This window comes from Spermophilus citellus, assembly GCF_964194105.1.
Source record: "Spermophilus citellus genome assembly, chromosome: 10".
Taxonomy (NCBI): Eukaryota; Metazoa; Chordata; class Mammalia; order Rodentia; family Sciuridae; genus Spermophilus; species Spermophilus citellus.
In genome coordinates, this window is record NC_138197.1 from 74,740,849 (window position 1) to 74,766,221 (window position 25,373).

General features: G+C 32.0%; 2 protein-coding genes across 2 annotated transcripts; both read right to left on the reverse strand.

Moving 5' to 3' along the window:
• Positions 1-6,016: 6,016 nt before the first annotated feature.
• Positions 6,017-6,955, reverse strand: LOC308658829 (olfactory receptor 6C3-like; the record flags this gene model as incomplete). Its single annotated transcript, XM_081311748.1, has 1 exon — positions 6,017-6,955. One exon carries the CDS (start codon positions 6,953-6,955, stop codon positions 6,017-6,019), a length of 939 nt encoding a protein of 312 aa, XP_081167874.1.
• A 14,336-nt stretch (positions 6,956-21,291) lies between these two features.
• LOC308658844 (olfactory receptor 6C75-like) lies at positions 21,292-22,230 on the reverse strand (the record flags this gene model as incomplete). The annotated part of the gene is made up of 1 exon (XM_081311760.1): positions 21,292-22,230. One exon carries the CDS (start codon positions 22,228-22,230, stop codon positions 21,292-21,294), a length of 939 nt encoding a protein of 312 aa, XP_081167886.1.
• Positions 22,231-25,373: the final 3,143 nt, after the last annotated feature.

The window sequence follows — 25,373 nt, forward strand, 5'->3', positions numbered from 1 at the left end:
AGCAACAATAATAGAGTAGGAATTACCTGATTGTGTAAGACCTATCACATTTAGGCATGTGATTCTTAGCTTTGTTCTTCTACCCTCACTACTTTATGCTGACCTCTCTAACCTGTTTTATGTACCTCCTCCATGCTAAAACTACACACACACACACACACACACACACACACACTCCCTCTCTCTACTCCCACCCTTGACCAGGATTTGATTATTGCACATGAGCCAATTAAGTATTCACAGCATATCAACATTATCCATGGCTAGTTTTTTTTTTTTTTCTCATGCTCATTAGTAATAAACTTTCTGGAAGTGATTGTGAAGTTTGAAGTAAAGTATAACTGGCATTGTGAGTGGCTTATTGTAATGACTCCCCCAAATCACCTCTTTCCATCACAGGAGGAGTATCCATTATGTAATGTCACAAGAACCCCTTAGTCATCCCTCCCAACCCACCCACTTGGACTGAGCTGAAGTCTCCTGTGAACTCTGTCATTACCCTGCACATTCTTGAAAGGACACGATCTTATCTTCAAAGATGTTTCAAAATTTGTACTAACTAGTATAGTTATAGTGGTTTAAAAGGAAAATTCTTCTAGTTAATTAATGTTGAGTTTGTGTTGAATCAAATGCTGTCATCAGGCACAGCTCCCATTTTATGCTCTATTCTAACCTGGAAAGTATTTATGTCTTATTTTTCTCTCATAAGATGCATTTTCCCACATTACTTACCTTACAAAATATGCTTAAACACTTGATCCAAATTCCCTATACTGAATGTAAAGGAAACTACATTTTATTGATACATAAATTTTAAGACCCTTTATTAAACATTATTTCTAAATTACTTTTTAACATTTCTTTATACTCCATCTTTTCAGTTCACTGTACTCTTCTTCAGTAATATCACTCTTACCTTACCAGGGTTTGTTGTTATTAAAATCAAGATTTTTTAATTAATACCTTGAAGTAACAAACTAATGTCCCATCTCACAGACCAAATTTGGTGTCAGTCTCAAACTTAAAGTTCTTGTAATCACTTACTCATATTGTGTGAACATCTAGAGCGTTCTGGTCCCTGGGTAAGGGTCACGAAATAACCGGGACACAGGGGATGCAGAGCAAAGGCAGCAGTTGCAACTGCATGCTGAGGTTTATTTGCAAGTTCCTTTTATATTTTTCTTCTAACAAAGCAAGCAATTAACACTTTACCCACATTGCCCAAATGTCATGCCTCAGCGGGTACACAGAGCTAAATTCAGATCGTTCCTGTTTATTTGATAAGTACCCTCCCAAAGTTCTTTGTAGACATTATCTAATCCCCTGAAGATGCATTTGTTTCTTTAGAATGTACTATTCCCAGGACAAGTATGCAGGAAGCTTCTTCCTCTTGGCCAAACCATGCAGAACTTGTGACTTGCGATAAGGGGAAGATAACTTTTTCTCCTCCTAACTGAGGTTTGCCTCAGCTGACCTAAATCACAGCCACAGCTCTTGCAACCTGTCAGGCCTGAGGGAGCTAAACTCTGCACACTTGAACCCCAACAATATTGGAAACTCATATTTGTTAAAATATATTTTATTATTATTTCATAGTGGAAAATGTATGAGTGCACTGTATTTATTTTAAACTTGTTTGCAACTTTATTGGCTATCTAATTTCCTTCCTAATCTTTGTTAATTTTAACTTTTTTTCTGAACAGTAACAATATCATTGCTATTTTTTTGTTACTGATTAAATTTCTAAAGAAATAAAGGAGGAGTTGTGAGTGAATATATCAAAAAATAGACAGGATTCATAAGTGCATCATGAAAACAATGAACATTTCTATAGAAAGTTTCCAAATATCAAAGACAGAAAGTTCAATGGATTATTTTCATTTGGTAACATTAAATGACCATGTTAAAATTGAGTATTTATATTCCTTTAAAAGAATAATTAAATATTGAATAAAGTATACATGATTCCTAGAGCCTTAAACTATTTTCAGGATGTGTTTGTGTGGGTATCTGCAAAGCTTTAACTCATCATTTCAGTGTGTAATTTGTTGCAGATACATATTTTCTCCTGGAAGAACTTATCTTAGATATTAAGATCTCATTTCCTTTTGCCCAATTTATCAAAATTACTTCTTATTTTCTTTTCAAATAATCTGGGACAGGTTCCTTATGCCATTCAAAATGAAAAATATTAGAAATATTTATTACTTGTTAAATATAATTTGTATTTTCCAAATACCTACCACCAAATGAATATTAATAACGACCACCTAAACAAATCAGATAAGATATTGGCAATATATTTGAGGTCCAAGGTGAAAAAGAAACACTATACTAAATGATATATTAAGTTTGAAGGATCAATGGATATTCCTTAGATAATGATAAAAGAGTTTGGTTCCATGTGATTTCTAATCAATCTCTCTCTCTCTCTCTCTCTCTCTCTCTCTCTCTCTCTCTCTCTCTCTCCCCCAAAACATAATATGTTTTATGTTGCACTGGGTGGAATTCTTCCTTAGTAATGAAATAACTTTGAGAATCTAGTTTTTTTTTTTTAACATTCTGTATGCTCAATTCTTTCTTCTTCAATTAAACCCAAGTAGAAATCATTAGAAAAATTTCAAAAAGCACCTTCTTTCCACTTTACAAATTTCAAGATCTGTTCAGAGTCTAGGTTAGTACACTAAAGAACAGGCTAATCATTGATTTCAACATTTGGGCAATCTCTAGCTCAGCTTTGTAACCACATAAAATGCCCTTTTGACACTCCTCAGGCATTCCTGGCTCTGGGCCATGCCATGGGGGTTGGTTCCTTTGAGAAAGTCTGTCAGCATGAATAAAGCAGATTCTTCAGGAGAGTTGACTGAGTGGTTAGAAGTCTTGTTTTATGATCATATATATTTACAGTTTCACACAATTATTTTAGAAGACTTTTCCCTAAAAGAATAATAGGAATAAGAATAATTTGTATGTATTAATTTCAATAATGATGGGAAGGTTCAATTCTCTGCATCCATACCAATGTGTATAGAAACAAATCAAAGGAACGTAAATATCATTGAATCACATTTGATGATAATTTCATAAATACTAATTCTCCTGTCTTTAAGGGTTTATACTTTCATTCCATTAACTGGTTATCTATAATTTAAACAAGAAAGGAATAAGAAATGAATTAATAGTAAAATTATCATATCAAATCCTGATTAATTTTTTATTTATTCCATAAGGTATGGGCTTAGCTATTTGATGTAAATTAAAAAATACAAATGTGCAATGTAATGGATTTGTGACTTTGGATGCATTACTTAATTTCAATAAGGTTCAGTCTCTCTGCCTAAAATACAGATGGAATTTCAAGAGTGTTTTTGAATATTGAATAAGATTATGTAAACAAGTGTACTCTGTAAATCATGTGACTTTTAGATTTTGAGAATAGTTGTGTTAATTATTTTTCTTTTGTTTAGAATTAATTCTTAACTATGGGAATAGTATGAATAGTAGTTGTGGTTTACTAAACTTAGTTTATTCCTGTGACTGAAACCTTTTACATTTTATCTCATCTTTATAACACAAGTGTGAAATTGTTCTTCCTATTTCTAAAATATTGAGACTCAGAGATCCTGTAACTTTCATCAATTCACACAGCTAGCAAATGTGGAATACAATCTCAGAGTACCTACAACTAAATTCCATTCCCTTAAAAACAATTCTACAAATTGGTATAAAATTTAAAATATAGGGATATAGATAGTAACTTCCTGATTTTAGAAAATACAAAATGAATAGATAATATAAAACATACGAACCATTTTAAATGACTTTTAATTATGTTCTGTTTCAAAATATACCCAGTATATTCTATTTAACATTGATTAAAAGTTGTGCTGTTAAGTATTGTAACAATGCTGAGATTTGAATGTCTTCCTCTGGCCTCCATACGTCCAACTTAACTCTGATTTTCATCCACTTTTACTAACACCCAGGATGACTGGAATAATAAAAATTATACAATGCCTTCATTGTAATCCAGAGAAACATACTCCCTCTTTCTTCCTTTGAACTAGTATGCTACTTTTAAATTGCTGTAGGTTTTGTATCACTTAAAGTAGAAGTCATTTTTATATTGTCAAAAAATTTTTGCCTTCATTTTTCCATTTTACCCAGGGCAGATTTACTTTTCTGACTATAAATTATGAGGAAGAAGCAAAAATATAACATAGAAACAATATCAGAAGTGCTTTAAAATGATTTGGCATGGTTTCTATGTAAATTTTATGTACCATGAACTACTTAATATTTTTATCCATTTTATCTGGCACTGGCTCAAGGGACCAATTCAGTGAATGAAAATTGACAGAAGAGAAATATAGAAAAAATGCAAAGGAATATAAATATAAAACATTACTATTGAAGTTCTAAAAGGAAGCTTGGGGGACAGTGTCCAATAAGACAGAGCTAAAATAAAAAAGAAATAACAATACTAAGTGTAAAAATTTTTGTCCTTTGATGTCATTTTCTGGGTGAAGATACCAACCAAATACAGAATCACAATTCCTAATGCAGACTTCTACTCAATGCTCCATGAAATGTTTCAAACTTGAAATCTACTGCATTATACTGAAGGCCTTCATTATTTTTATTATTAGTCTGCCATCATTTAGTAATTTTACTACCATAATTCTGTTCACACTGTGAAGCTTTTTTCATGCTCATTCTTTTGCTCAACAGAACTGCAGTTGAAGAATTTTTTTGTTTTGATTGATTAGTGTTATAATTATATATTAAGTAAAATATTTGAAGTTAGTGTCTTCCTTGATCAAACTCTAATTATGTAACCATGCCCAAATGAGGTGATCGAAAAAAGCCAAAAATTTATTCAGATCCTTAGTAAAAACAAAAATTATATATAAAAATAGAGCAAAGACTAGTGTTTCTGTTTGTTTGTTTTATTTGAGATTCTAATATTGGCTGTTTTTGCAACATGAACTTATTGAAGTTACTCAACTTTTATAAGCATCAACTTACCCATTTATAAAACAAATTCATAACCATGCCTATTTTGCCATATAGCTGTGATGATTAAATAAGATATGATACAGAATATACCTAGTCCAAAAGAAGGCTTGAAATAGTGCTCTCAGTATAAATGCAATTTTTTAAAGAAATTTTTAACAGACTTGCAGGTTGCAAAATAGCAATGGCAGTTACCTAAAAATGCATCTTTATATATATACACACATATATATGTATATTTTTCAAAGAATAAATATATGGATAAACAAAGAGAACATATAAAGCCACATAGAATACATAATTTAACCAAAACAAGAAAATAGAGCATTTTCAATTACTTCTACTTGGAAAAAAATATACACAAGTCCATTGGAGACTAGGAAGAATTGAACAGTTACCGCAAACAGCATGCAAAATAGTGTGTGGCTGACATTATTTTATTTCAAAGTGCATGCATTTTTAGAAAGGAAAGTGTATGGTAGTGACAAAGTAGAGAAAATTTAAGATTATTAAAACATCAATTGGGTGCAAAATATTTTCATTATTAAGAATAACTAATCGGGCTGGGGATGTGGCTCAAGTGGTAGCGCGCTTGCCTGGCATGTGTGCGGCCCGGGTTTGATCCTCAGCAATACATACAAACAAAGATGTTGTGTCTGCCGAGAACTAAAAAATAAATATTAAAAAATTCTCTCTCTTTCCCTCTCTCTCTCTCACTCTCTCTTTAAAAAAAAGAATAACTAATAACTAACAAAGTGATTTCAGTTCTATAGACACTGGTTTTCTAATCAGGATTGTAAATCAGTGATTACATGGAATTTACAGATAGCTTCAAAGAACAACACAACATGGTTAGTTGCAGGTTAAAAAGCAAGCTGAAGCCAAGGAGCTCAGCAGTGCAGGTAGCTGGGCTTTAGATACAGAAGTATAGAGGAGAAGTAAAGTTTCATTTCCCTGGTTGAATCTTCACCATGGCACTCATTCAGGTCAATGCATACATTCATTTGCTTCTGTAAAATACTACCTTATGAACCAAGTGTTTAAAGCTTTGTTTTACTTGCTGGTTCCTCAAAGTGTAAATAAAAGGGTTCAACATGAGAGCAATAGTAGTGTTGAGGAGAGCTACTCCTTTGGTCAGTGATGCTCTTTCTTTTGCTGAAGGCTTGACATACATGAATATGCAGCTTCCATAAGAGATGGAGATGACAATCATGTGAGAGGAGCAAGTGGAGAAAGCCTTTTTCCTCTGACTGGCAGATGGGATTCTCAGAATGGTGCTAATGATGATTATGTAGGACAGAATCACCAATGCCAATGTGAAGAGAAGAGTAACAAAGGCAAAGTAAAAGCCAATTTGTTCTAAAAGCCATGTATCTGTGCACGAGAGTTCCAGGATGGGGAAGTAGTCACAAGAGAAGTGATTGATAACATTGGAAGCACAGAAATCTAACCTGAGGATAAGCATAAGTGGTGGGAAGATGGTCAGAAATCCTGCCAGCCATGAACCAAAGACAAGAAGGGAGCAGACTTTCTTATTCATGATGGTGTTGTAATGCAGTGGCTTGCAGATGGCGACATAGCGATCATAGCACATAGCAGTCAAAAGGAAAAATTCAGACACACCCATGGAGATGAAGAAATATAATTGAGCTAAACAGTTGTTATAGGAAATGGTCTTGACTTTAGTAATTATTGACCCCAAAAATCTGGGGATGGAAACACTGGTGAATGCAATTTCCAAGAAGGAGAAATTCCGGAGGAAGAAATACATAGGGGTCTTTAGATGTGAGTCCAGCAAGGTGAGAATGATGATGGTTAGGTTTCCAGTGATGCTTAATAAATAAGTTACGAATAAAAAGATAAAAATTACAACCTGAAGCTCTGGGTTGTCTGATATGCCCAAGAGTACAAACTCTTTAATCATTGTGTGGTTTCTCATTTTCATTTCTTTTTTTTCCAACAAAGTCTATTGGTGAAAAACAAAGCAAATATATTGAAAAGTATGATATTAAAGTATTGAAAATTTAAATTGATATTAATATCTCCATTGACATTTTTCTTATAAGAATTTTGTGATATTCACTCATTCCTATTAATACAGACAATATACACATATCTTCAGTTGAAATCAAATGTGGATCACTGACATATTTTAAGTGCCTTCCTCAATAAATTTACATCAAACCTCAAAGTATTTTCAAATTTTCTGTATGTGTAGTATGCCTTGGAATTACTGATTTCTACAATAACATTTATCAAGTACATTTGTATTTGACAATTGAGGCACTGTATCCAGTTTCCAAGATTATGTAGTTTTAGGACTGAATTATTTAATTTTGGGGATAATTCTGATTCCTTTTATAAACTTAGAAAATTGATTGGTGGGAATTGGTGACCTAATCACAGTCACTAAAATAAATAGCTTTTATAATTATTTTTATTCTCAATATATATATATATATATATATATATATATATATATATATATATATATATATATATACTTTTAAATATAACCATGGGATTAAAGGAGTTTCAATCACAGAAATATAGAACTAGAGTTACCTTGGTTGTAAACAAAAGTTTTAAATTTTGGGGAAGAAAAACAGAGGCCATAGAAATTGGTGAAGATAGAGCTAGAGCTCAATGATACGCATAGATTTACAATCTACTAATACTTAATTTAAATTAGCAACTGAATTTTAAATTTTATTATAATGGCTTTGTCCTTTTGCTCTTCAACTTTCCTGAGGAGACAACAGAAATTTTAAGGAGTTTCCTGATTCCAAAATATGGCATTGCCTCCTCTCTGCAAGGCTAAACAATCAGAATAAATAAAGAAAATTATAATTTCCTTACTTTATAGAAATTACATTCTTCACAAAATAACCTATAGGATTTCTATATGTCCTGTTCTCTGTCTCCCTAGCAGTCAGCATCATGTCTGTGATGGAAGTTTTCATATATTTGTTGTAATTCTTTCTCTCTGTAACATACATGGGACAACTCAGCAGGTGATAAGTATTAAAGTTGACGTTGTGCATTTTTGTCTTCATTTGATTTTGTTTTTCTGAAAATCAGTATTCTTTTCCCTTGATAATTTGCATATAGTTGTCATGAATATATCAGCAAAACTAGCAACTCAAAGGAAGAAATTATTACTGTGGTTTGAATAAAGGTTGAAATATATTAAAATGTAAAATGAACAATAACATTTATGTTAAAGTGGTAATTTCAGCATTCTTGTTATTTATTCTAATAAAATAAGCTTTCATACTAGAGAAAAAAATAAATTTATTTAAAAATATGGAACATACTTTCTGATGTGTCTGATGATACTACTCAGAAACAAAAACCAAATTTTTATTGATTTTCTTAAAATTCAAAATTTAATGCATTTATAACACACTTCAGGTTTTTTTTTTTTGTTTGTTTGTTTTTGTTTTTTGCTCACCCTTTCCTCTGTAACACAAAAGCCTCTCACACAGAGAGTTTAGGCTGAATCTCATGTAAGTTTTCTGTCAGCCTCAAGTATAAGTTGAAAAAAATGAGTTTCTCTTTTATATCCTTTATGTTTCCACATAAACTGAAATATTTCTCTGACCTGAACTCCAAAACCTACTCCTGCAATCCAGAAGGTTCTCTATTTAAATTTTCACAGATTACTGCTTCAACATACTTTATGGCAAAACATTTCAAAGTTCTCTACATAAGATAAACATTGAGTATCACACAGAATAACTCCACTTTACCTTCTCTGTGCACTGTATGATCCCTTGAGAGGCTAGATTGAAGAACAGAAGCATTCAAGTTGAGATAAAGTGGTGTCATGGTGTACCTTTCTGGAGAGTCAAGCCATAGAGCAAAAGAGTTCTAGACAGCTGGTAAAACCAACCTGGTTTCCCTTTGGCTGTACCTACTTTTCTTAATATGCACGTGGACTTAGGCTACCCTCAGGAGATAATGTATTCTCAATTCCTTTGGGGTTAGCTAAATCCAGGACTAAGGAACTCCACAGTGGATGGTACCACTATTGTATTCATTGATATATCTGTGCCAGCATAGAGCAGAATGAATGACTAAAGAAAGGATTTTAAATTCTCTAAAAATCAGAAAAGTGGGGCTGGGGTTGGGGCTTAGTGGTATAGCACTTACCTAGCATGTGTGAGACCCTGATTCGATACTCAGAGCCACAAAAATAAATAAATAAAGTTATTATGTCCACCTACAACAGAAGAGTACTTCAACTTTAGCTTTTAATTTTAATGTTTAAGTTAATACATGGTTAATTATGAGAATCAATTGTCACCATACTATAAAGTAACCTGTGGAATGGTACATACATTTGCAAACAAGCTTTCATTTCTTTCAAATCTATGAATTAACCAGCAAAAATAATATTTTATACATTTTGTTTTTTGTATCATATTAAAAACACAGCCACATTTACACTCATAGAATTTTTTTCTTTATACACTAATGCAGTTTTACTACACAGTATATTCTTATTCTGCAACTTTCCTAGTTTTTTTTTTTTTAGTTAATAATGTTTACAGGAAATTATTCCTAATCAAATTATCCAGAGAGAACTTATCCTTCTGTAACAATTGGATAGAACAGCAGAGGGGACTTATTTATAATGTAATAATTTAATTGATGGCTTAAAAATAGGGGTTATGTTGTCATTAATTTTATAACATTAGTTATGATTCTACAGTACATTCTTACACGTTCTTCTGCATCTGTACAAATATTGGTATAACTTTTTGATACTTCATCATTTCTCCACTACAGGAAAGAATGAATCGTTTTCATTGCATCCTAACCAACACTGGATGTTATAAATCACTTATGTTTCACAAGCGGACAAAAAAAGATACTCTAATTAATTCAAAGATAAAGGTAATATCATATGGACCAGATCACAGTGCCTGGATGGTTTTGAAGTTAAAGAGATCCATTTTCTTAGCAAACTTGCAAAATTTATTTGACCTGTCTTTTTTTTTTTTATTTTAAGCGTGTGAGTGTATATATATATAACTCAGGGGCACTCAACCATTGAGCCACATCCCCAGCACTTTTTCGTACTTTATTGAGAGACAAGGTCTCACTGAATTACTTAGAGCCTCACTTTTGCTGAGGCTGGCTGGCTTTGAAGTCACAATCCTCCTGCCTCAGCCTCCCAAGCTTGCGCCACCACACCCTACTATTTGACCTTTCTTAGTATCAGTTTTCCTATGCATAAAATGAAAAGATTGGTAGTTTTAACTCATAAGATACTGTAATAATTAAATGAGAGATGCATGAAAGTGCTTAGCAGAGTATAAAAGGTATATAAATGTTTAGTATATAAGTGTTATATATTTAAAAAATTGTACATTTCCAACTGATAGAGACTGAATATTTTAAATATTTGTTTTTCTTGTCCATGAATTAGGTATTTTGTATTCATTTTTTATTGAGCTTATTGTTTTATTAGTAGAAGGTATATATGTATAATGTTGTGTTTCATCTTTTGCAACATGTTTTCAGAGCCCATGTTATGTTTTGACTTTTTTACAGTGCATTTGGACTAAAAAAAGATTAGGCAATTGATTAATTAATTAGGCAATTAAAACATATAGTTAGATTCACAGATTCTTGGTGGTATATTTTTCTAAGGACATCCTTTGTACATACCTCAAATTTACATAAAAAATTATATTCATATAAATTTAATACAAAGGGTTTTGACATCCATACCTTTAATCCAGCCAAGACCCTTTTTTTCCCCCTTTTTCTATATCAGTGCTGGGGATCGACCCTACGATCTTACACATGCTAGGCAAGTGCTCTATAACTGATCATCACTCTCAGCCCCAGAACTTATTCCTCTGTGATATATGGATCTATTTTTGTTTTCTTTTCAATGGACAGCCAACTTCCCTAACAACTTGAAGGTCTATATAAACAATACTAGAGTCTGGACAGTGAGTTATCAAGAGCACCAAAGGCACTTGTATCTTCTGTTAGCAACACTTTTACCCCAAAATTTTCACTAATACGATCCATATAAAATCTTACAGGTGAAGATGGAACTGGATAAGTTGAAATATAAAATGGATCTGAGATACTTAAACTTCTTACTTTTCTGGGGAGAAAATTTCTTTTTTGCAAGGGCCTGTTGTCCTCCTGCCATTTCAGACTCACTTCATACCATCTACCCTCTCTCCTCACTTTTTCCGTTCCAGAAGATCTGCTCTTGTTATTATTATTATTTTTTTATTAAGAAGCAGATACCTTCTCTTTTCCCTCTGAATGTTCACACACGCCATGCCTGCCTTCATTCACTACTACTCATCCATCAATTCTACTCTAATTTTACTGTCTTTATAGCTATATTTTGTCCTTTGAGTTTCTCAAAACTCTGGTAAATTTCTATAATGCCCTGTGCTTTATAATTGCAGTTCTAACTATAAATTGATTGATAAGCAGATGTCATCCTTTCTGTGTAAATTGTACAGTGTAAGTTGCAGGTGTTATAATTTAAATTAAAATATGAGTTAATTAAAATTAATTTGGATGCAAATTCAATTCTTCTGTTTTGTTAATTATATTTCAAGTTCTCAATAGTCAAATGTGGGTAGTGGGTAATGCATTGGAAAACCCAGATTATGGGGCATTTCCCTTTAATGCAGTGAATTTTTTTGGACAGCATTGGGGAATCAATATTTTCTCCCTTATTACTCTTAAAGAATTAACTAAGAACCTTGACTCTTTACTTTGCCCATCACATTTTCACTATTTCTTGTCATTGTGAGGTATTTCCTGCTGCCCACACACACTTTTTTCTTTTCTTTTTTTTTTAAATTTACTGCAAATACCAGGTTATCCTCAAAATTTTCTATGATGCCTTGAGTAGTTGATCAAGATTTTTTATTAAGGAAATTTGAAAATAAAAAATACTTTGTAAGATTATAATAAGTAAGCAGAAATGAAAACTGAAAATCATGAGTGTGGAAAAAACAATATAGCAATGTTGAGTAAATACATGTAAACTGTAGTTAGATGATACAGATTAGAAAAAGAAAGTAAGGGAAAATTGACCATATTGACTAACAAAAACATGTGAAGAAGCTGACTCTAATAGTCAATAAATATAAATACATTAAATTACCATAAGTTCTTCCTAAATTAATGCAATTGACCTTAGAATAACGTGGATTTGAACTGCCTGGGTCCACTTACATTCATATTTTGGAGATTTGTGAAAGTTTGAAAAAAACATGCAGACAAACTACATAGCCTAGAAATATAAAAACAATTAAAATAAAGCTATATAATGAATTCATAAAATATATGTATATAATATTTAGATAATAGTCAATAAATTATTATAGTCATTTTATTGTTCATACTACCAGAAAACATACAAATCTATTACATAAATTTAAAATCTATCAGAAATTCTGCATATAAACACAATATATTGTGCTCTTTACATGGAGGAGACATGTAATCACAAGTAAAGATGCACAAAATGGACTGTAGTATATACTACAATACTGTACTAATTTCATAGCCATCTCTTGTTGCTATTTTAAATAGAAGCTCAAGTATTGCAAGTACCCCCTTAAAACACCATATGGTGCTATTTATCTCCTCATGATCAGTTTGTGTTAATTGCCTGTTCATGTCCTCAGTAAGGCTTCCAGTCAACAACAGGCTATTAGTAATTAATCTTTGGGGAAGTCAAAGGTATCCACGGATTTTCAATGGTGCATGGATTCAACAATCCTAACCCCAGAATTATTCAAAGGTCAACTTTATGTTCACAGGTGAAATATTATTATAAATTATTATTATATGAAATTCTGATGGCTAATTGAGATCTTATGAAAAATGCATCAGACACATATTGGAGGTCATTTTTGCAGACTTTCAAGAAATTATTATAGTCATTTTTATTGTTCATACTATAATATTTCACAGAACCGTTTTCCTTCAAGCATAGGGAAATCACATTTATGTAACATTCACCCAAAATACATCTGTCTCATACTGTTTTTGTAATCATATGACATTAGCACAATATTGTTTGTATCTTACAAAAATGGCATCTGACCTAAATAGTCATTGATTTCATTAGTGAATAATCATCTTGGAAGTTTATTCTAGCAAAGTTAAATGGTTACTAAGAATGAAAACTCCTTAATATTACTGCATATTGGAACTTCCTTAATTCACATTTCCATGGAAAATTCCTGAGTATACTCTCAACAGAGCAACAATCATTCATGGAGCATTTAATCACTTGAGATTATAACAGGCATTAGGATCCAGCTCAGTGGTACAACACTTGTCAAGAATGCATGAGGCCCTATAGGTTTGAGCACAGATACTGCAAGAAAAAACTGAGACGAAGAGACAAGGAGAAAGAGAGAGAGAGAGAGAGAGAGAGAGAGAGAGAGAGAGAGAGAGAGAGAGATAGATAGAACTAGATATTGAGATCTTATTACTCATGAAATCTAAGTAAGAATCATACAACCAGACAATTTTGGAAAAGTCTTAATTGTGTGTGTGTGTGTGGGTGTGTTTGTGTGTGTAAGCATGCATGCATGCATCTATATATGTACAGTTGGAAAGGTGGAACAAATAAGCAGATAATTTAATTAGAATAGAAAAAGAAGATATGCAATACTTTTTAACCTCAAATAACATTTTCTATCTCAATTTCTGCTTAATTAAATTCCTCTAAGAATAAATACCCTCATCCATCTTTCTCCCTTCCTTCCTTCCTTCCTTCCTTCCTTCCTTCCTTCCTTCCTTCCTTCCTTCCTTCCTTCCTTCCTTCTTTCTTTCTTTCTTTCTTTCTTTCTTTCTCTCTCCCCCCCTCTCTTTTTTTGGTTGTTGTTGGTGTTGGTACCAGGGATTGAACCCAGGGCACCAACTACCGAGCGACATCCCCCAGCCCTTTTTATTTTTTGAGACAGGGTCTCACTAAGTTCCCAAGGCAATCTTAAAACTTGTGATCATCTTGCCTTAGCTTCCCGAGCTACTGTGATTAGAGGCATAAGCCAGGATGTCCAGCAATATTTTTCTAAAGTAATCTATTTATTTATGCTTCTATAAAAGTAAACAATGCTGGGTGTGGTGGTGCAGGCCTGTAATCCCAGCATCTGGGGAGGCTGAGGCAGAAAAATTTCAAGTTCAAGACCAGCCTCAGCAACTTAGTGAGGCAATAAGCAACTCAGTGAGGCCCTGTCTCTAAATAAAATACAAAATAGAGCTGGGAATGTGGTTAATTGCCCCACCCCCACACCCCCCAAAAAGTAAATCTCATTTGTCTTTTTAATTAGAAGCAATTTCATAACTCAGGAATGGTAGTGGTATTTTCCAGATCTCTGTAGCGACTTTCTATAATATTTTTATGCATTCATTAAAAATATTTTTCTTTATCTCTAATTCACAAGATGCTAAGGGAACTGTGGAAGGTACATTCATTTAATAATGCTATCTTCAACATCTTCCAAAAATAAACTAATTAATACCATTCAATCTATGAAGAAAGAGGTGGAAATGTGTGAAATAACAAGGAAAGATTTGCTGGGAAGCACAAAAAAATATCAATTTCTATAAATAAGATTTTGGGGGCTGGAGACAGAGCTCAGTTGGTAGAGTGCTTGCCTCATATGCACAAGCCCCTGGGTTCAATCCCCAGGACTACAAAAGAAAAAGATTTTTGGTTGGACAGCCAAATGAAATTAATTGCCATTTGAAGTATTGTTTATAGAGTGTTGGACAAAGTATCGTCTGTAAGAAAAGGATTGCTACTATTAGGAACTATGCGAAAGTTAGAAACTGTACGAGTATATTTAATGGCACATTCAATTCCTTAAATTGAATATATATATATATATATATATATATATATATATATATATATATACACACTATGTGTGTGTACATATGTGCAACTGTTAATATATTTGAATATGCATGTAAGTGCATAAATGTATGTACATGCTTATAGCTAGTATATGCCTTCTAAAGTTTCATGTGGCATTCCACTCCTGCATCCTCAATATCTAAAAGTTGAAAGAAACAATGTTCTGAGGCAAATTTCAAGATACCAATATTCTTATGAATATTATTCAATAAAAAGGAGTATAGAAAAAAATTAAATTCTTCCTAGATATAGACATATACTAGTTACAAACAAGTACATACTCATCTATGCATTTAAATACATACATAAACATGTGAATATCTGCATTTAAGTATACACATGATAGTTATATATAAATACGTACAGAAACACATATAAAACCTTAAACACACTAAACTCAAACTTAATCCTTTTATTTGTACTTTTTGATTCTTTAAAAATCTTTTATTGTTGAATTGCAATTATGCATAATAGTAGGCCTCATTGTGATATATTTGTACATGCAGTACAATTTGGTCTATTTCATTCCCTCATGAGTTCTCCAATCCCTTCCCTCTAATCTCCCTCCTACTCTACTACTCTACTAGCCTCCTTTGTATCCTCATGGGATCCCTTTTCCTATTTTTTTTCTCTCTAGCTTGCACATGTAAGAGAAAATGTGCAGCCCTGGACCTTCTGAATCTGGCTCATTTCATTTAGCTTGATGTTCTCCAGTTCCATCCATTTTCCTACCAATGACATAATTTTATTTATCTTTATGGCTGAGTAAAACTTCGTTGTGTATATATATACTACAACACCATAAGAAGGTATTTTTAAGACACTTGAGATTTCCTTGATGTAATATTGGGACTAAATGTAAGAGTTTCCAGTGGGTGTGGGGAAATATCAATGATATGAAAGGATATGACATAAACCTAATTCTTCATGGGCTTTTGAATGAAGACAGAAAATGTCAGCAGAGGAGTAAATAAGTGTTACAGATAAGCAGTGAAAGAGGCCAACTCTGTCACACTCAGTTTTGAAATTAGTGATAAGAAATCTATTTGTCTCATAAGCATTTTTAAAAACATGATTTCAGGTGAGAGATATTGAAGAATGAATTTAAATACATAAACTTATTTCTTCAAATACTGGCTCTTAGCCATAATAAAAGTTAAATTTATTATTCTCTAAAGATGGAGTCCCATGCAACAATCTGTCTGCACATTTGAGGAAGTCATTAGATTCATCTTTTTATTGATCTAAAAATACATTAGATTAATATGGATGGCTTGGTTCAAATAACATGGGCATTTCAAAATTAATGGTGTTAATTGGGAAGTTGGCAGAAGGGGTTAGGTCCTTTCTCTAGGGCTGTTGCTGCTTCCAGATCTCCTTAAAATACTAAACAAAGAACTAATCTCTCTCACATAAGGAAAAAGAATCTTCCACAAACTCATCTAAATCAGCGTCTACCATGGAGACTAGATTCAACATAGAAATTACATAATTTGAATAGGCTAACCTTGCAAAAACATTATGAGATCAATTCCATCATCACTAAGGGACAATATTATTCATTTCCAAAGTTTTGTTTTCAATTGGATAGCAATAAACTGGTGAGCTTTCTACATACAAATAAGTTATTCATATCCCTAAGTGAAAAGCAATAACTTTCCAATTTTCAATTAATCATATGTAAAATTATTTTGAAAATAAAATAATAAATTATGGTTTGATTTTACATTTAACTTTATATCATAAACATGAAAAGACACAAAATTAGATAATATAGATATGACAGAAAATAGACATTTTAAAATAATACTCATATCACTACTTTTATTGTTAAATATGCCTTACATAGAAAAAAGCATACAAAATCAGTAATGCAAGTTTTTAAACAATAAGTGAAAAAATATGCACACAGCCAGAATAACATACAAACACCATCAGTTAAATTTATTATTCTCTAAAGATGGAGTCCCATGCAACAATCTGTCAGTAACAGGATTTTCAAGTTTTTATATCCCCAATAAATCTATCCCAAAAGACCCATCAACTCTCCTGATATTGCTATACTTTTCTTTTCTATACCATCAAACTTACCTCTTGGATTTTGCTTTATTTTTTGACTTTTGCTCAGGCTAATAGTACAAATTTAAAATAATAAATTATAGGTTCATACAATTTTATGAGACATTAAAAATGTATGTAGTGATGTAGTCACCAACATGGTCAAAATGAAGAATTTTTGCATTATTCCCAAAAGTTACCTGAAATACTTGTGAAGTGTTCACTTCACATCTCACAGTACATATAATCCCTGATCCATTGTTCTACAGTTTTATTGTTTTTCAAAATGTATCCTGATAAGCGTTACATAATAGCTAAATTTTGAGCTGGGATTCTTTTCACTTTGTATGATGTTTTAGAGATTCATCCTTGTGGTTACATGTATCATTAAATTAGGTCTTTTTTTTTGCTATGTAGTATATCTTTGCATGAATATATCAATTTACCAGTTGATGGAAATCATAAATCTTTAAGTTTTACATATAAGTAAAAGATCTATTGTTTTTGCTTATATAAGTCCAGTTTTTCAAGCATTTCTTATTGGAAAAAAAACACAAAGTTTTGTAATTGAATTACCTTGACATTTATTTCAAAAGTTAATTGAACATAAACATGATAATCTGTATGTGGATTCTATCTGAAATCCTTTGTCTATTACTAATACCATATTCTCTTAATTGATCTGTTTTATAGTGAGCAAGAATTTAATGACTTGAATACGTAAAAAAAAAATAAAATTAAAAACTACAAGAATACACATAAATGGGGGCTGGGATTGTGGCTCAGTTGTAGAGCACTTGCCTAACATGGGTGAGGTACTGGGTTTGATTTTCAGCACCACATATAAATGAATGAATAAAATAAAGGCCCATCAATGTCTAAAAAATATTTTTTAAAAAAGAATGCACCTAAATGAATAAAATCATATCCACTAATCTTTTATTTACCTATGAAAATTTGATAAATGCAATAAATATTTTAAAGTATAGAATGTCTTAAGTATTGCATGGTTCCAAAGTCATTTGGGATTATTTTAGGTTCTTTGTCTTTCCATAGAAATTTTAAAATAAGCTTGTGATTGGAACAACTAATTATTTTTTAACTTCCAGTTATAGATTGACACGTAATGAACTTCAAAGTCCCATCCTGAAAGCATGTAAATCTTGAACAAAATGAAAACTGATGACTTTTCTTGAACCCTTCAAGGAATTAAAGCACAGGATATACTGCCACCAGGGAACCTGGAGGGAGGGTGAAACACCACAGAGAGTCACATCTGAGATCTGCTTAAGTGGAACTGCTGGTCCTATACACATGTAGGAACAATTAAGTGGCAATTTTCACAAATTGCTCGAAGCTGAATGTGGACTAGAATGAGATTTTGAAACTCCTGGGAACTAAAATCATCAAAGGACCCATATTTTCCTGGGAACCACCTCTAGGAACATGATCAAGTTCTATGGTCAAGAGCCAAGACAAATCCTTCCTGCTGAAAAGGAGAAAAGCAGCTATTTGAAAGACTCCAAAAGTGTTCTCCACTACAGAGACCTACAGTTGGTGAACTTCATTAAATCTTTCTCCCACCTGCAGGAAAGGTGTTGCTTATACTCCAGAGCACCTTAAATTCCATCTTCCAACTCAATCATAGCCATGGAGGAATCTAAACTACTGCAGAAACACTTGTGAAATTCAGACTGCAGAGTCACTGACCTAAAAGACAGATATTAAATCATAAAATCATAGAACACTGGCCCTTTGCCATAACTAACCACTACACTAACAAGGCTACAATATAATAACAATGGATTATAGCTTTAAAAGTAAAAGACTCAGACTCACTCCAAGAAATAGTTTTACAGAAACCCAAAGTCAACAAGGGAGACAAAAACAATGACAAAAACGTATATTGAAACCTGTGACACTACACCTACAATAAATCTTAACTAAGCATATGCCAATTCCTAGGAAGATTATTATAAATACATTAACTAATACATGTTCTGCTTTCAACAAAAATATTACAAGGGATTACAAAAGATAGCAGAAAATCTGGTAAGACATAGGTGGCTCTAAAACCAGAGCCAGACATGACGTAAATGTTGGAGATATCTAAGGAAGAATTTTAAATAACCATGATTAATATGGTAAGTGCTCTAATAGAAAAAGATACAGCATGCAATAACAGATGGCTACTCTAACTAGAGAAATGGAATCTATAACACAATAAAAATGAAGAATGACTTTTTTGATTGGTACAGCTATGGATCATGTTAAAAATAATGAAAAATAAAACCAAATAGAAAATCTTGAAAAAAAAATAGGAGGAATAAATAAAGTTTACCTACAGAGGAACAAGGATAAAATTACAACACTGTTATATTAGAAATAAGCAAGAAATAAACCATGTAGTGAAATATTTAAAATATTGAAAGAGAAAAACTATGAACTTGCATCCAGTTTATTTACTCTTCAAAAGGGGAAGAGAAACAGACTATCTCAGAGAAGCAAAAGCTGATTAAAATCATTATCAGTAGATTTGATCTGAAAGGGACATTTCAAAAAGTTCTCCAAGCAGAAGAAATATTATATAGATTTGGAACACTATTCTACACAGAAAGCAGGAAAGTTGAATAATAAAAAAATGAAGATAAACTTTTTCTTAATTTAAAAAAAGACAAGTGTTTGAATTCATAATACTAATGGTGTATTAGTTATAAAATATGAATGACATCAATGTCTTAAAGGACTAATTCAATTGCTCTTCAAAGGTACAGCTCTTCACATGAGGAGGTATAATGTTCTTTTGAAGATTGACATAGATTAATTTTAAAATAAATAAATTTAAAACTTTAGAGAAATCATTAAAAATGCGAAAGATATTGAGCCTAGAGCAATGGAGTTGGCCATCCATGCATTGAACTTCTGAGATCAAGGTTGAAAATAAAATTTTCCTCCTCTTTGTTGTTCTGGTCAAGTATTTTGGTCACAGCAATTAAAACCTAACCAACTTAGAACAAAACACCCTGTAGGAGGAGATGTGTTAAGGGTAAAAATGTGGGAGACATATAATTGATATGCTAATGATGTGATAAAATTAAATGACATAAACATAATTAAAAACAAAATTTAAAATAAAAATTACAAATATGAGAGAAGATACCTCAGTTATATCAGTAATTATTTTTAAATGTAACTACTGTGAATATATCAAATAAAAGATGCATATTTGTTGTGCTTCACTACATATAACTGTAATTGCACCAGTGGGAATGGAGGGGAAGGTTAGGTGGAGGTTTGGGAGTATTGAAGCACAACCATCACAAGTTCAAGCCCAGCCTCAGCAATGTGGCAAGACCTCGATCCAAAGTAAAAAGTGCTGGGGATGAGACTCACTGGTAAAAAGTCACTAGGTTCAATGCCAGTATCCTCCCACCAAAAAAGATAGAATTTCTGAGGGAAAAACAATTTCATGTCATTTGTGAGTACTGGTGGTGATTCACTGGATTCTCATAGAAATAGTATACATGTACACACAGGATGAGGATGTGAGGCAGACAGCATGTTGATGGTTCTATTTCTTATTGTTTTTCTTACTTCAAGAGATCAAATGCATAAAAAAGGCGATAATATAAAGTAACATGAAAAACTAGTAATGGGAGCTGTATAAAATATTCAGCCTTATAAATGTATACTTTTAGATATTTAGCCGAGACAAAAGAGAAACAAAGAAGAAATATTTTTTTAAAAAGTAAGAGAAAACTTACAAAAAATGAGGAGAAAGAAAATATGTGGAAATAAATGTCATCCCATATGCTCAAAAAATAAGAAAGGAAGAAAAAACAGGGCAAGAAGAAAGAAAAGGAGGAAAGGAAGGAATAAGGCACATTTGGCTTCCAGCAACGTCATATATATATATTTTAAATATTAACATTGTCTGGCTAAGAAAGCAGTCTTCCTTAGAGATTGAGGAAAATAAATAAGTTCATATTTACAGAGTTCACAAAAGGAGTCATCTATTGTAGAAAACCATGTGCAAGTTATGTGAGGTTTCTCATGAGGATTCATAGTGAAATATTTTGATAATCATAATCATGAGAGAACATAACGGGGAAGGAGCATGCTATTAAAATGATAAACATTCAGGAGGACAATGAAGGCTCTTTATGGGTAACTTCTGTGACTGCCATAATAAAAACTAATAAATTAAAGGGATATGTTATAAATGTAACTGGTAGAGGATAGCATTTTCACTAATTCTCAATAGTATGCTTTTACAAAAGCCAAAGCTGTTACTTCAAAGTTGTAAAGGTACATTTTTTTACTAGGTCCCTCAGGGCTTGTATCACTTGCTTATTTCTTAGGGAATAAATGAAAGGATTTAGTACAGGTGCAATGGAAACAGTGAGCACTGACACCCCCTTGTTTAAAGTTATCCTTTCCTCTGCAGAAGGTTTGATATACATAAAAATACAACTGCCATAAGAGATGCAGACAACAATCAGGTGGGAGGAACAGGTGGAAAAAGCCTTCTTTCTCTCCTGGGCAGATGGGATCTTCATAACTGTTGTTATGATTTTGATATAAGAGAACAATACCAGAGCCAGTGTATTTAAGAGTGTGATAATGGCTAAAATAAAATTTGAGAATTCCATTTCCTTGGTGTCTGTGCAAGAGAGTTTCAGGATAGGAGAGATGTCACAAATGAAATGTTCAATAACATTGCCATCACAGAATTCTATGGTCAGACTCACAATAACTCCATGAATGATCGCTACCCCAGCAGCTATCCAACAGGCAGCAACCAGCAGGTGGCCCACTCTGCTGCTCATAATGGTTGCATAATGAAGGGGTTTGCAGATGGCCACAAAGCGGTCATAGGACATAACTGCCAACAGGAAAAACTGTGTTATACCTATGAAAACAGCAAAAAGTGCCTGTGCCAAGCAAGCATCACGGGAAATAGTCTTTTCCTTAGTGACTATGCTGACCAGGTATCTAGGGATGCAGGCAGTTGTCAATGAGATTTCTAAGAAGGAAAAATTTCTTAGGAAGAAATACATGGGCGTTTTGAGGCGGGAATCCAGCAAGGTCAGAAGGATGATAAGAAGATTTCCTGTAGTACTCAAAAGATATGTTAGAAGTAGAAAAAGAAAAATTACAATTTCCCAATTTGGGTCCTCTGTCAGTCCTACAATAATGAAGTTTGTCCCTACTGTGTGGTTCCTCATGGTTCAATTCTCTCAAGATGCCATTTGAGCTGCAAGGAAGTGGATGTGATAAATAATTAAACAATATTTTAAAAGATACATCAAGTGCAGTTTTCCAAGTTTAATAAAATAGCCAGCAACTCAGTAGATACGCAGAAGCTTTGTTTTCCTTCTAGAGTTTTCAAATTTTACATAACAGTCAAAACTCCAGGCTAACCCCTCTTACTCTCATCTCCATTCTGGATACTCATTTTCCTAACTCTCTTTTCAGATACCTTTTTACTTTACAAAACGATGGCTTTATAATTTTTTTCTAGAAGTATCTGCACACTTATCTAGTTTTCCTAATATATGCAGACCTACCTTTTACAATCTCACCTAAAACATTTTTTAGGTTACCATGGTTAATCCTGCTATTAGTAAAATCATTTTCTGTTCAGTTTCTTTCAGAAAGATGTGTATTTTCTGGATATATCTGTATCCCAAAATGTGTAGCTAATCAAAAAGGACCTTTTGTAATTAATATTCTCTAAAGAGTTATTTCCTGATGATATATGTATGTTTATTTTTGAATTTTTGTTTTGTTTTGTTTTTGGTAGTGGCCATTAAAACTTTTTCAACAGAAAAATATTTTTTTATGAATTTTAAGACTAAAAACAATATGCATTACAAAATTGGTATTTAAACGCACAGTTGAAAATTTACATGGAATTTACAATTTAATTGTTCAGTAAGTTTCACTTCATCATTAGCTTTATCATATAAGAAATAATTTGCATTCAGTAATATTAAAATACTGAATACTTTAGTAGGTATAATGGAATGTGTATCTGTCATTTTTTATATACATTTTGAAAATTATTTCTCATGGTGCTAGTCCAATAGACAAATACAGCAACACTTTGAAATATGTTCTTTGAATATTTCATCATGAGTTACATGTTACATAAATATTTTCTTTGTTTCTCTAAATGTGAGTTTATCTGGATGAATCTATTGTCACATATTCGCAATTAAATGGTTTACGTGACAACTTATTTGTGCATAGAAAAACAAAATAGCAAAAAAAAAATACTTACTTTCCACGAATTTCATGGAGGTTTTCTTTGCTGATGCATTGTGAAGAATTCTTTTTATTATAATCAAGTATATATTAGACATGTTTTTTAACTGTCTAGAAATTAATTTCCAACCCATACTTTTTTTGCTGCTTCCCTTTCAACAGATACAGTGTTCACATTGAGATCCAAAAATATTTAGAAATATACATAAACATTGTGTATATCTCTTGCTCTCCAATCTGCATGTGTGGCATTTTCCAACATGTTATTCTGACTTCTCTACAACAAAAGGTAAATGTCCAGGTTCAGCCTAACCTAAAATCTGGAAATCTAAGCTGTTTATTTGTATCAAAATCATACTATTTTATTATTGATGCTTCTTTTTTTTCTATTTTTCTTATTCTGACTTGAATGAAGATGGTTTGGTCTCCACATTTCTGTTCATTATATTTCTACTTTTTATATAAAGAGCATATTTACTCAGAACTGGAAAAAGTCTTGGGAATTCTTATGGGAAAAGATACTAATTGATATTTTCATCATTAACCATAGAAACAAAATATCAAAGTTAATAATATTTTTTCTTACACTGTCTTTAGGGAAGCCTGAAATGTTGACATTAAAGTGGAGTCTAATTTATATAGTAGCATTCAAATGATGTATGAATAAGTAAGTTGTTCCAAGTGTCTGAGCTATGGGGAGCCTTCTCATTTTCCCTTCCAAAAGAATTTAGAGAGGAATATCAAGCTAATGACAATGTTGTTCATAATTTTTAATCACCGAATATTCTAAAATTAACTCATAGTATGTGTTTTGGAGGTGTCAAACATATATCTCTTATAGTCTCTGCATCACCTCATAGCATAAAATATTTACATGTGAATTTGATGGACAGAGAAAAATAATGGCATAACTAGCATTTTAGGAAGTAACTTAAAATAGAACTATAATTGAACAAGATGTTTTCAAGGAAAACACATCTACATTTTTGTATACATGTCCTTTAAAACAGGGAAATGATTTATTGTTTCTTTAAAAAATAATGCAAAATTACATTAAAATATTTAAATATTTTGCTTACTCCTTATTTTAAAAATTACAGTAAAATGTGTAAAAGAGCTTCAATTGGTAAAATAAGACAGAAAATTTCTAAAGAAATTGAAATTGAAAAGAGTAATTTATTAAGATACACATAGTAGAGTAGGATATTCCCTTTATAGGCATTTAATAAAATATAATTTAGAAAATCATATAAGGATATATTTTATTAAATGTCTAATATTTAATATGAACTAATAAGAAAATGTTTTACTTTTATTGTATAAATATATTCTCTTCACATTAATTTTAAAAATAATTCATAAGAATGAAATAATTGATAGGGTCTGATAATGAAGGAACGTTATGACTAACATGGAATAAAAGAAATTTTAGGGAAATTGAAATATTAGGCCACACATATTTGTAAAACAAATGATGAATATAGGAAATATGGTTGTCTCTATTCCGTGGGAGCTCTAATATACATGTGAATTGGTATCCCAGAAGAACAAAGAGAATATAGGACAAAACAATATTCAAAATAATAATTGCAAAAAAGTTACTTAAAGATATTAAAGACATCAACTCATGATACTCAGAATATTTGAAGCAGGAGGGTCACAATTTCAAGGCAAGCCTGGGCTGTATAACAAGACATCATATCATAAAAATATTAATTATAAAAATAAAATAAAAAGTGTCAACCAAAGACTTGAAGCTCAGTGAACCTCAGGTGAAAACCACACTAGATTTCTCTTCAAATAAGCCAGCTGAAATGTAGAACAGGTAAAATCATTGTGAGTTCAAAATCTCCAATATGAGTTGAGTACCTTTCTGGATAGTAAGTAAATATGCTTAATTTACATCTGGGTCAAGGACAAAGGGGAAACAGAGTAACTAATAGAGAGATTATGCGTTAATACCATATATAATATTAATATTTTATGTTTTTTCATCAGTTACAGTCCAGAAAGGAAAAAGGAAACATCCCTGGAACAAATTTCACACACTGGATTTTTATTTAGATTATAAAAGAAAAGGGTGGAGGAGAGAATTTCCCTT